The sequence below is a fragment of the Anticarsia gemmatalis genome, chromosome Z (genome assembly GCF_050436995.1).
Source record: "Anticarsia gemmatalis isolate Benzon Research Colony breed Stoneville strain chromosome Z, ilAntGemm2 primary, whole genome shotgun sequence".
Lineage (NCBI taxonomy): Eukaryota > Metazoa > Arthropoda > Insecta > Lepidoptera > Erebidae > Anticarsia > Anticarsia gemmatalis.
The window spans coordinates 6,998,716-7,011,030 of record NC_134776.1 but is presented as its reverse complement, the minus strand read 5'-3'; the positions used below and the strand labels follow the sequence as shown (position 1 = coordinate 7,011,030).

General features: G+C 35.4%; 1 protein-coding gene across 2 annotated transcripts in view; it reads left to right on the top strand.

Moving 5' to 3' along the window:
- The first annotated feature begins 168 nt into the window (after nt 1-168).
- Nost (Nostrin) overlaps nt 169-12,315 on the top strand; it is a 94,201-nt gene continuing 82,054 nt past the window's right edge. The window contains exon 1 of one of the 2 annotated variants that reach the window (XM_076134479.1): nt 169-389. Coding sequence is in view for 1 of the 2 variants with exons in the window: in XM_076134478.1 (XP_075990593.1) it covers nt 10,052-10,071 (20 nt within the window). In the remaining variant the exon portion in view is untranslated. Of the gene's footprint in view, nt 390-9,956; nt 10,072-12,315 lie in introns of those variants that run through there. The other variant, XM_076134478.1, reaches the window with a different exon arrangement.

Here is a 12,315-nt window from a genome sequence, read left to right as displayed (position 1 = left end):
CAAAGATAGATTATGCAACGAATTTCAAAGTATTTAGTGACATCTCGTTGTTTGAGTGCCGGCGGTGAGCGAGGCGGCGAGGCAGCGAGGCAAATCGGTCAGGTCCCCTGCGCCGCGCGCGCCGGCGCAGCTTTGCGTCGTCGACTATATCCGACTGGAGGGACCAACGGAAAGACAGACAAACACATTCACTCAGTCGCACTTCCACGCTCGCGCACGCCGGTCGCGTATCGCGTGTGCCCGCACTTACGCCCGTACCCACTATACGATAATTCATTCGTTTTCCCTTCGAGAAAACCTAGTGAAATAAAATATTATTGACTGCATCAGTGGACGAGTTGTGAGTGGATTTGTCGCTAGTGATTGTTTGCCCACGCATCCATAACCCGGTGAGTGTTACCTGCAAGTTTTTCTCTAAATCGCGGCCAATCGTTTGTTTTGTTGACATTATTACGTGGATATGATAATGGAAATTTTGCGAGCAGGTAATATTGAAGCTTTACTTTATATAAGTGATCAACCACGAGACGATAAAGTTGTTAAAGAATAGGAATATGTTCGGAATCTACACGTTTTATTTATTTTTGTCGACGGTCATCGTATACACGCGCATACAGATAAAAAAGTGAAATAAGTACCGGAGGAAAACGAAGCAATTAACGAGCTAACTGGCTATATATTAACAGTGCTCGGCAATTGTTGCAGTTTGAATGACAGGTGGATGAATAGGACGATGTGGTGACGCAAGTTACTGCTCATTTCATATTACCAAATGAAGCAGGCACCGTGACTGTTTTTCCTCTATTTGTTGTATTTAGTAGCGACAATCTCGTGATGTATAATCAACCTTTACAATGTCTAATTGTATTGATATTTTGTTGCACCAGTGTCATCAGCTGCAGGTGCATATTAACACAGTGTCTTTAGTTGGAAAACGATTAGTCGGTATATTAACACACACACCTGTCCGACAGCGCTAACATATCATGCGAACGATAATTATAAAGTTATGTAAAAACAGCTGAACTATTGCATACATTATATAGATAGACATTGGTGTTTTTTTATCTGTAGTTGAAGGCGCAAAAAGATGTTTCTTCTCGTTGATATCGAGGTTAAGCAATCGAAACTAATTTATTAATTAAAAACGTTACGTAAACGTAAATGATAGCAATTAAAGTTGCAATTCACGAATATTTTTACGCTATCTAATTTAATTGGGTTAATTTTTATTAAATTGTTTTTAATTTGTTGGTATAACATCGTCATGGGTTAGAATTCATGGAAATCGTTGTAATATTAACTATTAGGTGAGCAATAATCATATATATGTAGTAGTTAAAAACACGTTTTGTAATGTCAGTAAATAATAGGCAACGTGTGCTATAACAGTGTCTTTATTAAACCTACACGTTTTCAATTGATTGATTGCACTAATTCTATTGATTATTTAAACACCTAAATAGTCCACTGGTATTTACTTCTAACGTTGTAAGTATCTTTTTTAAATTGAAACTGGTTTTAAAAAGTCATTGCAGGTATTTAGAAATACAACGATCAGAGACGTTACTTAAGTTTATGCTTACTATTGCTTACTTATTGATATTGCGTTAACGACTATAACCGATAACTGATTGCGAACAATCGTTTAAAATGAACTTGTGATATAAGTTACGGTTTAAAATAATCAATTACGTCCTACACTTTAAATATATTTAGTCCTGGTATTCATAGGATATCTAACAATATGGCAAATAGAATAAAACGTTACGAAAATTTACTTTTTTCCTCGAGATTCTAGTTTTATCAAGTAATTCCAAGTCACTTTCCTCAAGATTGTTATACATACTGCAGAAAAATGTTATTAGAACACATTTGTCAAGTCTGTGTACATTATGTCCACGTGTGGGACATTAATTACTTAATGATGACACTTGATGGAGGTGCTTCCCATGAACCAGATCCACCCCTTGCGTGGTACTAATAACATCGCGATTTGTACAATAATATGCCATAAATTAAAATAAAATTGGTGCATGTCAGGCCACTAAGGAAATAAGCAATTATATGATCATGTCAACTTGTTTATGTTGAGGGGCCTCCCGAGTGCCCTTGGAGTTAAAATGATTGCGTTTATTGTGTGGCTCATATTTGCATGCGATTCATTTTATCTTATTGTTACAAATTAGTAATTGCTAATCCTTTTTTTTTTTTTTTTTTTTACTTGGTTAATGCATGAAATTGCATCCCCAACGCCCGGGGGAGCGCTGGGGTATGTGGGGCTCTCCGAACCAGAAGGGCAAGGCCTACCCACTAAACCACCAAGGTGTTGCCTCCTCGCCGCTTAGTGTCGAGGCCACGGGAACGCCTTTAGGCACACATCCGCGGCCCCGACGCGGCCGTCCACAATGTGGACCCGTCCACAGTGTGGGACGACACCCCAACACACGGGTGCCGTCCCCCCACATGCCCCCTAGTGCAGTGGCCAGAAAACTCCCCCGAGTTCGCCAGCCAGGGGGCCTTCGGAAGCCGGGACAGGCCACGCGCAGATGCGCAGCATGTCCCGGCCGCCGGCGGCGGAAAGGTGTGTAGGCCGCCGCCACCTCCTCGTCGACCAACGAGCCCGAGAGTGGTAGTCTGCCCACTCCCAGGCCCTGCGGTCCCACCACCAGCCGCCATGGGTTAAGAGCCGGGTCCGACCGCCCGACCCCCGACTCCCCACGGCAGCCCCACCATTGCCGCATCACGCGGTGCGGCCCCGCCCAGTCGCGGAGGATAGGGTGCCCAGCAACGATACACTAGAACACCTCTTCCTCCGCGACTAGCCCCTCCAAAACCAGCCGGACCTACGTCGCCTCGGTCCAGCCGGCCGGCCACTTTGGTCCCCCGGGTTAGTGCGGTACCGCCCAGACAGGGAAGCGGCCTCTCCAATGGGTCTCTCTTCGCTTCACCGCGGCCGAAGTGCGCCCTCACCTCAAGGCTCGCGGCTACTAAGCCCCCCCACCACAGCAAGGTGGAGACCCGTCGGGGGAGTGGAGACCCGTCGGGGGAGAGTAATTGCTAATCCTAAATTAGATCTTAGCTCGTTATTGTATCATAAACGGTAAGTCAATGTGTCGGTCCTTATTTGTCTTTTCGATTCCCGAAATTACTTCAATAAATCCAGCACGGCCCTGAATAATGTATTTCGTCTACATACATACTACCTATTGCAAATCATCATCTACGTTCACATAAAATTAGTGCACTTTAAATTATAAATATTGCAAGATATAGGTACATACGAGTATTTATTTATGGCTGCTAAAATCTTTTCCTACTCGAAGGTATGGTACCTATCTGTAGTCTTTATTTATACGGTTTCGTGTTCCGATATCGCCCATTTGTGTATATTTGGGTGTTATCAAATCTCATGATAGTTTAACCTTATGCAAATACATTAAAGATGACATTCTATTAATCTGTAGTAGATAATAATTATAAGATATACAATCGTATCTAATTGTACTAGAAACGGATGCTAATATTCAATTTGGGGAAGTCTTTTCTGTCAAATTATGTAATAGCATTCAAAATTAATTATAAAAATGTATATTTTTGTAGACATAATTCACAGACAGTATTATTGACGAGTTATATGTAAGAACATAAGAGGTCAGCGGACCACAGAAATGGCCGAACAGTGCAAATTGCCTCTCACTGATAAATAACACCTTTTCGGCTTATACAATAAGCTAGAAGCACTAGAACTACAGTCACGTGTTTGTATTTAGTCACCGGGCAATGACATAGAGTAAATAATCATAAAGAAATTGTAGTACTTTCGTGGACAGTCAATATTCCTTTATAATTGTATATGGTACAGATATCTGCCAAATCTATAAGTATAAATAAAAATAAATCACTGAACGTACGTATGTGCATAACTTTTAAACTAATAAACTACATTAGATAATTCTTTTTTTCGTAATGATTGTTACTGTCGGTCGGGACGAGGCTTGTATGGGATCAAAATTCCCATGGGAATGGAATCAAAATTAAAATTGTAATATACGCGGAAGAAGTCGGGCCAGTCCGCTAGTTATAATAAAATGTAGGCGTTGTAATGTCATTCAATGTATTTTGTTCATACAGAATTTGCGTTAGACAAGTAATGCCTATTTACTCAGTATCGATTTATTCAGTGAGACTCGTTCATATTCTAAAATAAACGATTTATCTTTCAACAACGTAATTTTTCTACATCAACCCATACTATGAATAGAAAGTGTTATTTCAACATTTCTCCAATTGGTTACTGAACGAAAGTGTACCTTCCAACTTCGACTAGCGGTTCCGTTGCAATGCGAAATAGGTTAAGAAGACAGTTGGAAACATCATTGCTACTGTTTTTATGGTGAAATAAGGAGGTTTTGATACCAATGACATTGAACACTACCCTTAATGATTGTGGGTCTGATTGCTGAGGCTCTAACGATTGCCGTGGCTCTAATGATTGCAGTCCACGATGCCTTCATCTTGCAACATCATCATAATAACACAGACCTATTACATACAGTTATGACAGGTATTTCTTTCATTGCAAGACATTTGTAACACATAATACGCTTTGTAACACAATGCAAATTCTTATACTGCGGTAACATTTAAATGTGGTTTTAAATTACTACTGCGTACTGCTATAGATTTACCTGAATGACAGATATGATAATTATATGTTGTTACATAATGTCTGTTCGCCTGTAAATGTATTTAGTATAAGGTCGAGTTTCCTTTGACGATGGTCTTCGGATCAATTATCTTGTTGCTTAGTTTGTCTCATGTGTAGCTGTCTTAAGTACGTTTGTCGGTCATTTTAGTGAGAAGGTAATATGTAATAATATAGTATAGAAATAAACTTACCATTCGTTAGGACTTGAATTTGTGCTAATAATTAAAACTATGAAATAGCAGCAATTTCTGCAGCAAATGTTATTGTAATCTACCAATGATCTCGTTTACAACCACGTTGTTCATGATCACATGGTTATAAAAACCTTTCGACGTAAATCATACTTACATTCATGATCTTCGAGGCTCCACGTGGTTTCGAGTCAGCAGGTCAGTCCCCTGGTAGACAGTATTGTTTTTAACAAACTTTCCGTTTATAATAAGACTGCGTCAGCAACATGTCTCATATTTCCTAAAAGTGTGTATTTAGCAACATAATGCAATTTCGATTACAATGTCGTATTAATTATCGTTTCTTTCTCCATATCTTGCGACACCGTTAATATGTTGACTCAATATAATAATTTGTATAATAAATCACTTTTCGTTTACGCAAAATGCCTATTATAATAATTTGATATTATTGAAAGATTCGAATGCACTTTTGCAAATATAATGAGTGGACAGAAACATGATATGTAAATGATTGAATTAGGTAAATATGTATGTTGTATAGTGTATACCTAATGGCACATTCACTTTGAAGATATTTACTTCATATTTTAATAAATAACAATATTGTATCATTTGTCAATCATACCGTCTTTTATCAGTTTTTATTAAGGTTTCCCATCGTATCAATATCGCTAGGGAAAACATGTACTAGTAAGTAGTAATTCGCAAAAAAAACAAATGTTTTTATATCAAACACAATTAACTATTTTGTATTACATGTCTCCAACCACTTAGGAACATTGGTCTACCAAATTACCAGTGATGTGAATGCACCACATTCAACTTGAAAAGTGACTGCAAATGACATTTATTATTAACTGTTTATTTGAAATTGCAACTACTTAATGTAACTGGACATATTGGTTTTTTAACCCATTGACTCTTCGCGTTCCCACGGTTTATAGAACAGGTAAATCAAGTGCTTCAAGTAGCACATTTTACTCCCCTCTTTAGACTAGTGGCTGTAAACACAAGTTATAATCATCTTTTCTTTTTACCGATTCAATAGTTAAAAATACAAGGGACTGTGGATTCAATCCTACTTTCAATGGATGGATGAAAGCTTGTTACTTTTTACGCAGTGACTACTGAATTGATCATAAAAAGACAAAAAAAGATAGATGGATTGTGTGAATGAGGACATGGATATTAAATAGGTTGAAACTGAGTTGACGGCTGATAGAAATATGTAAGTGGAGAAAGAAATCATGCAGTGTTGACCCTACTTAAGAGGGCGGGTTAAGACAATGATGAAATTGTAATGACGGTAGTTTATAACCTGGATCAATACAAAATAAGTACTTTCCATCCCGAGAATACTTTCTACGCTGTAGTCGTCGCGACCAAAATCTAGCTCTTACATAAATCTGCAAATAGCCGACCCAAATTCGGTTGCACATGAAAATAACTGTTGCAAGTCGATAAGTTTTCAAATAAAATGAATAATGGTTTGTACGTACAGTGGGGTTAGAAAATAACACGATAATATATTAAAGTGTTATATTTACTTGTTCCCGATAGATCTGGGGCACTGTGTTGCAAATGTGCCGATCTTACTTACTGTGAATTTGGGATATAGGTTACATTCTTAGTTAAATACAGAATTAGCAAGTTTTATCTGGTGTAAACTAGTATTTTATAAATTCTAGAAGTAATAAATAAATATTTGCGTCATTTATAAGGAAAATGTTCTGAGGAAAACATTGCCTGAGAGTTTTAAAAACATTTTTTTAATGCTTAAGTCTCCATCCCGCATTGGTTAATTGTGACGAACTCAAGGCTTAAAGACCTTTCTCATTCTGGGAAAACCCTGCCTAACAGTACGACAGTAATTATTTATTATTTTACGTACATACATCTACATAATCAAGACTTTTGCCCATGTGAGCAGGCGGAGACCGACGAACGCCACTTGGTACGATCCTTATAAACTTCCCTTGCATCATTTACATCCATAAATCGACCGCCGGTTATAAGTGCGAGTTTCATACCTTTTTCTGCCTTTTGAACGATTTAATACTAAGTGTACAGTAAAAAAGTAGACAGGATTAGGGATGGACAGGAAAGTGTTCAACGCATAAAAGGGGAGCTTCGTTTTTTATACAATTAAAAGAACATACGGATGTAAATCCTGATATCTAGTGGTTTTGGTTTGCGGTTGAGCGAGGAATAAAACCTGCTGCCGTACTTGTAAGTCGTTATATTTCCAGTCTTTATAAATGTATTATTTATTGCCGTCTAGATATCACTTTTGATTACTTAATGCTATGTTATCTTTCTTCGTTCTATTCCAAGGAGAATCTATGGTGGATATTTTTATACTTTTACTTAAAACTATTGAACGAATTTAGGCCTACAGACAGTTTATAACCGTTTTCATCCATCCACAATCCATTACATCATTTTATTATAAAATTTTCTCATTTGAGTGAATTTGCAGGCAGAAGCTAATCTTAACATAAGTCATAACATTTATTGCATTTGTAAAATTGCATAGTAACATAAACAAAAACATAGAAATACCGTAGAATACTCGTTACACAATAGTACTCATGTATTACGAGACTATGAACCCGGTCTTACGTTTAAAGTGCTTCGTTGGAATCGCGCCAGTACGATTGTTTTTGTTACGTAAACACCTATAACAAACCTTTAGCTTTATTACTTTACTATCTAACTAACTATAGTTTCTCTCTGTAGTTTTAATTATCTAACACACATTATATTACAAACTCTCGACTGTCTGTTATCGATAAACTCAAGAAGAACGCACGATCATTCGTTTTAGAAAATTATTTTCTCGCAGTTTTCAATAAGTAATAGATGGAATAATGAGTGAGGAAATAGAGAAGGCTTTAGTTTACAAGCAGAGGTTTTGTGTAAACTATCTGAATATAACGATGATTGTAGTAGATATCTTAAAAAATAAAGCGCTGCGATCGTGCTCCGATTTTCAAACAAAACAATGTCTGCCGCGAGTGTGATATAAGAAATCCATTACACGATTTCCGATTCGAATGTCAAGTGTTCAAATGTTTTGCTTCTGACTCGCAATTTATAATTACATTCAAGCATTTTTTGCAATAACAATGAACATAAATGGTTAGCGAACGTGTTCGTTTGATGTATTGGTTAGTTCCAAGGGCGTGTTATCTATTACAACCCACACTTTGAATATTTTCTTTAAATAATAAATGGAAAATGGGACCAGGAAGTCGGTTGATTTATGACAACTATTGGAGCAGTTGCAGACATATAAGTAAAGTTGAGCAATCTAGTAGTTTAGAGATTTGAATAATACTAATATTTAAAAGATCAGCTTGCATAAAATCAATTCTGGAAAGGTTAATCAGTGCACAAAGAAATCTACTAATTCTGTTTGACCTCTAAATTATTTTAAACATCCGTGGAGCATCTTTCCTAACACACGGATACGCAACTCCTTTGTAGTCATAGAACAAATACTTTTCTACTTCTAATAGTTTTTTACTTTATGTATAGTTTAAAACATTTTAAATAATAAACTGTCGGTTTAATTATCAATTAACAAGTACTACTTTCCGCATTTCATAAATAAATAGTATTTATAATTGCATATTTTGATACAAATAACTTTGTAGTGACCTCCACGAGACCTCCAGGGCCGACACGGGCACGGACAAAAATGTCTGAATTGTTTTCATTTAGTACGATAGGGAAATAATAAATAACTAGAGTAAAATATATGAAATGATATCCTTTTGTACATATTTAGTTAATTATCTAATTAAAATACGTATGTATAATGGAACAATGCTTAGTAGCTGGCATAAATAGCATAAAGGAGCACTTCACACTTTTCTTTCTTACTTTTTCGTTATAATCAATGAAACACTGGCAGTATCTTCACCTCACCATAGATGAAACAATAGAGAATATTTGAACTTTCATAAGTATAAAAATGTTGTTTAAATTATCTAGTTTATCCTCAGCAGGTAAACTGAAAAATGCTGTAAAATATAAGAATTCTCATTGTAATCTAATAGGGGAAACTGTCGTGAATAAAAGTAACCAAAATGGGACTTGATGTATCGAATAGCAAGTTACAAAATGTCAACAAGCGTTATTTGTTTAGCTGGTGATAATGAGGTATATTTTTCTTTCAGTGTCGCTGTCATTATATTATAATGGACGTTTGATATCAATAGCCTATGATTTAAATTTATGTACCCTAATCATATATCTCAGATACAGTTTGTTTATACATTTACAATCTATTGACAGATATAAAAACACGTAATGTTTAGAATAAACATTGTCGCACTTAGTTTGTTATTTGTTATACATATAATCAGATGGTTTTGGTTGTCAAGACAACATTTATTTCAAAATAATGATAGTGAAAATAATCTACAAAACCTGGATCTCCAATTTACGAGAGACTTAAAATAACTTTTGAAGAACCTAATATCTGTCAATCAATTTTCAATTTCAACACGAATACTATTTCTTCAATATAACCTCAGAGTAATATTTACATGCTACTCTCTCTACTTCAGGCTCAAAGTGCATGATCATACAGACGTAAAACGAAATAAAGAAAAAAAGATTATGATAAAAAAAATATTCGTATTAGTATGAACTTTATCAGGCCAATAATAAAAAAAGACAACAAAACGAAAAAAATAACAACAGACTACCAGCTTAACATAAGAACGTGTTTGTTGTAGTCTCTATGTAAAAGCTTCGCAAACTTACTTCAAATTTAATAAAAAAATATAAAATACGTTTTTATTTTAAACAGATGTCTCAATTTTAACGCTTCAGCATTAAAGACAGCTGTTGCACTGAACCGAACAGACAAAAGACAGAACAATGGAGTCTATTACCACATGACGCCGCAACTAAGTATACCTCTAATATCAAAGGAGATAAGCTCCACGTCTAGATTGACATGTTATTCTAAGATTATAATGATAAAGTCTCAAATACACCGTGATCTGTCATGATAACAACTTTTCTTCCAACAGAGTTGTTCAGTGGACTAATGAGGAAGGACGAATGTGTGGACATAGTGATCGAACTTGTATAAATATTTAGTGTTCGGAATAATTGATGGCTGCCGACTATGGCCAATTTACTAAAAAGGTATTGTTGCTTATATTATTTTTAGAACTAATTGTGACGTCATTTCTTATAAGGATAAATGTTGATTGAAATTTTTGTCGTAATAGACTTTTATTACTTCTTCAAGTTCGTTCGATTTAACATTTTTTGTCACCTAGTTTTTGAATCTGACATTAGAACTAATTACAAGGCGTTATGTCTGTCAAGCGTGACCTTATAAAGTCAATGAATAATTTATAATATTACATTTATTTTGAGATATCACTAAATAATTCGATAACCTCGTATAAAGATATTCTGTGCGATATTTTATTGATTTCGAGAACTGGTTTAAGACGTCTGGTGCAAAATGCATTCGATTCACCTCGTTTCAACAATATTTGTATAAATTGCATCACAGCTCACTTTGTTAAATCGATTTGTTTATTCACCGATATATCCGTGTTTGCTTTTGTTCAATTTTTCAATATTGAAAAACTTTGAGTTGCAAGATGTCTAGTTTTTTGGACGTCGGCACAGTTTTGTAATTGATAGGAAGATATTCTACGGGTTTTAAACATTCTGTATAGTGTTTTTTTGTAATTATGTTTGGTCAGGGGTATGTCTAATAATCTGTGACTAAAATATCAATGAGCTGCATGTACATTCTGACAATGAGGTTTGTACAGATACTAGGCAGCTGGTCCGGCATGGCCCACGTCAGCAACAGCTAATTTGCACTTTACAAATTATAAAGCCTACGTCGATCTATTATATTGTTTTTTAAATTGTCCAAGATCTTTTCAAAAACGTCCACTGTCGTACTGCGTTTCCGAACATTATACCGTCTACTCACAAAATTGTTTTTACTTCTGTAGAACACTAGAAGAGATACAACGAAATATTCATTTTCAAGACCGTAGTTTAATATACTTTAACTGTTCCTATCAAAATATAGGAGAAATTACAAAAAATAATCATAAGATCATAACACTATAACCGTGATACGCGATCTAAAAGATCGTTCTTATCTGAGAATCGATAGATAACTATAATACCTACTTACACTAAGATATACTATCGCAACTTGTCATCTAAGTAAACTGAGATAAAATAGGTTTCTGTACCGACTGCTATTATTTGCGTGACCAAGTATCGTTTACCTGTTAGAGCGCGAAGACGCGGACCGTCATCGTGAGATAGATTTATTGTATTCAAATTATATGTCATTGGTTTCCATTTTATAGATATAAACGTAGATCTTAGCTTTAAGAAAAGGCCAATCAGTAGCGTCATTCACTACAGCCGGTATTATCGAGTATCGAGAGTTTGACATTTAAAATATACTCCAAAAATAGCTTCTACGACGCCCGCTTGAGGCGCTAATCAGATTTATCATACAAAATTAGTAGTTGTCAATAGTCGTAGAGAATCGCAGTGACAAGTGCCGTCTTGTGATGCTCCTGTAGGTCGAAAGATGATTAAATGAAATCTTATAGATAGTTTAAACATTCATAATATACCTAGGTGTTAATAATCATTATAGTTTGAATTATTCGTTTCTTAAACCAGACCGTAAAATGTCTTCGGTTGTACTGTATTTGTATATGCGTTTTATAAGTAGCACTAACCAGCAAATAAAACAAAAACAAATTAATTGAAAGCGTGGTTATAACGATCATCTAATTTAAAAGCCAATATCTTTGTCTCTGACATGTGTTGCGAATACAAATCTTGAACGATAAACTCACGTGCAACGCAGAATCAAACACATGTTCCATATAGAAATCAAAAGTGATTACCTATTTTTAATACACGAACGTTATATATCATATGGAAATGAGAAACAAGTTATCGTTTCGCCCGTGAGAGGACACGTTTATTTTAACTCGGTCTCACGTAGGGTTGCCAACATTCTTTGCAAGAAATAAAGTATATCCAAGTCTATAGAGAATATTATTAAAAGTATTTTAGAAAATAACACTATTTTATTTATTAATTGTTTTAAATACATATTTTTATTTCTTCTCGCACAATTTGGTAATTTACAGTCGTTTTTAAAGCTTCATACGCCTCACCACAGTTATAACTTAAATAACAATGACTCATTTGTTATTAAATGAATTGCATTCATAACAAAACAGTATTTTGAATACTTTATTTTTGTTCAATAGTAAATAATAAATTTTGTGAAAAGCAGTATCATACTGTTCTAAATATTATAGTTGGCAACCCTAGTCTCACGCGACAATCGACGCGTGGGCATAGAATAGGTATTTATAACAC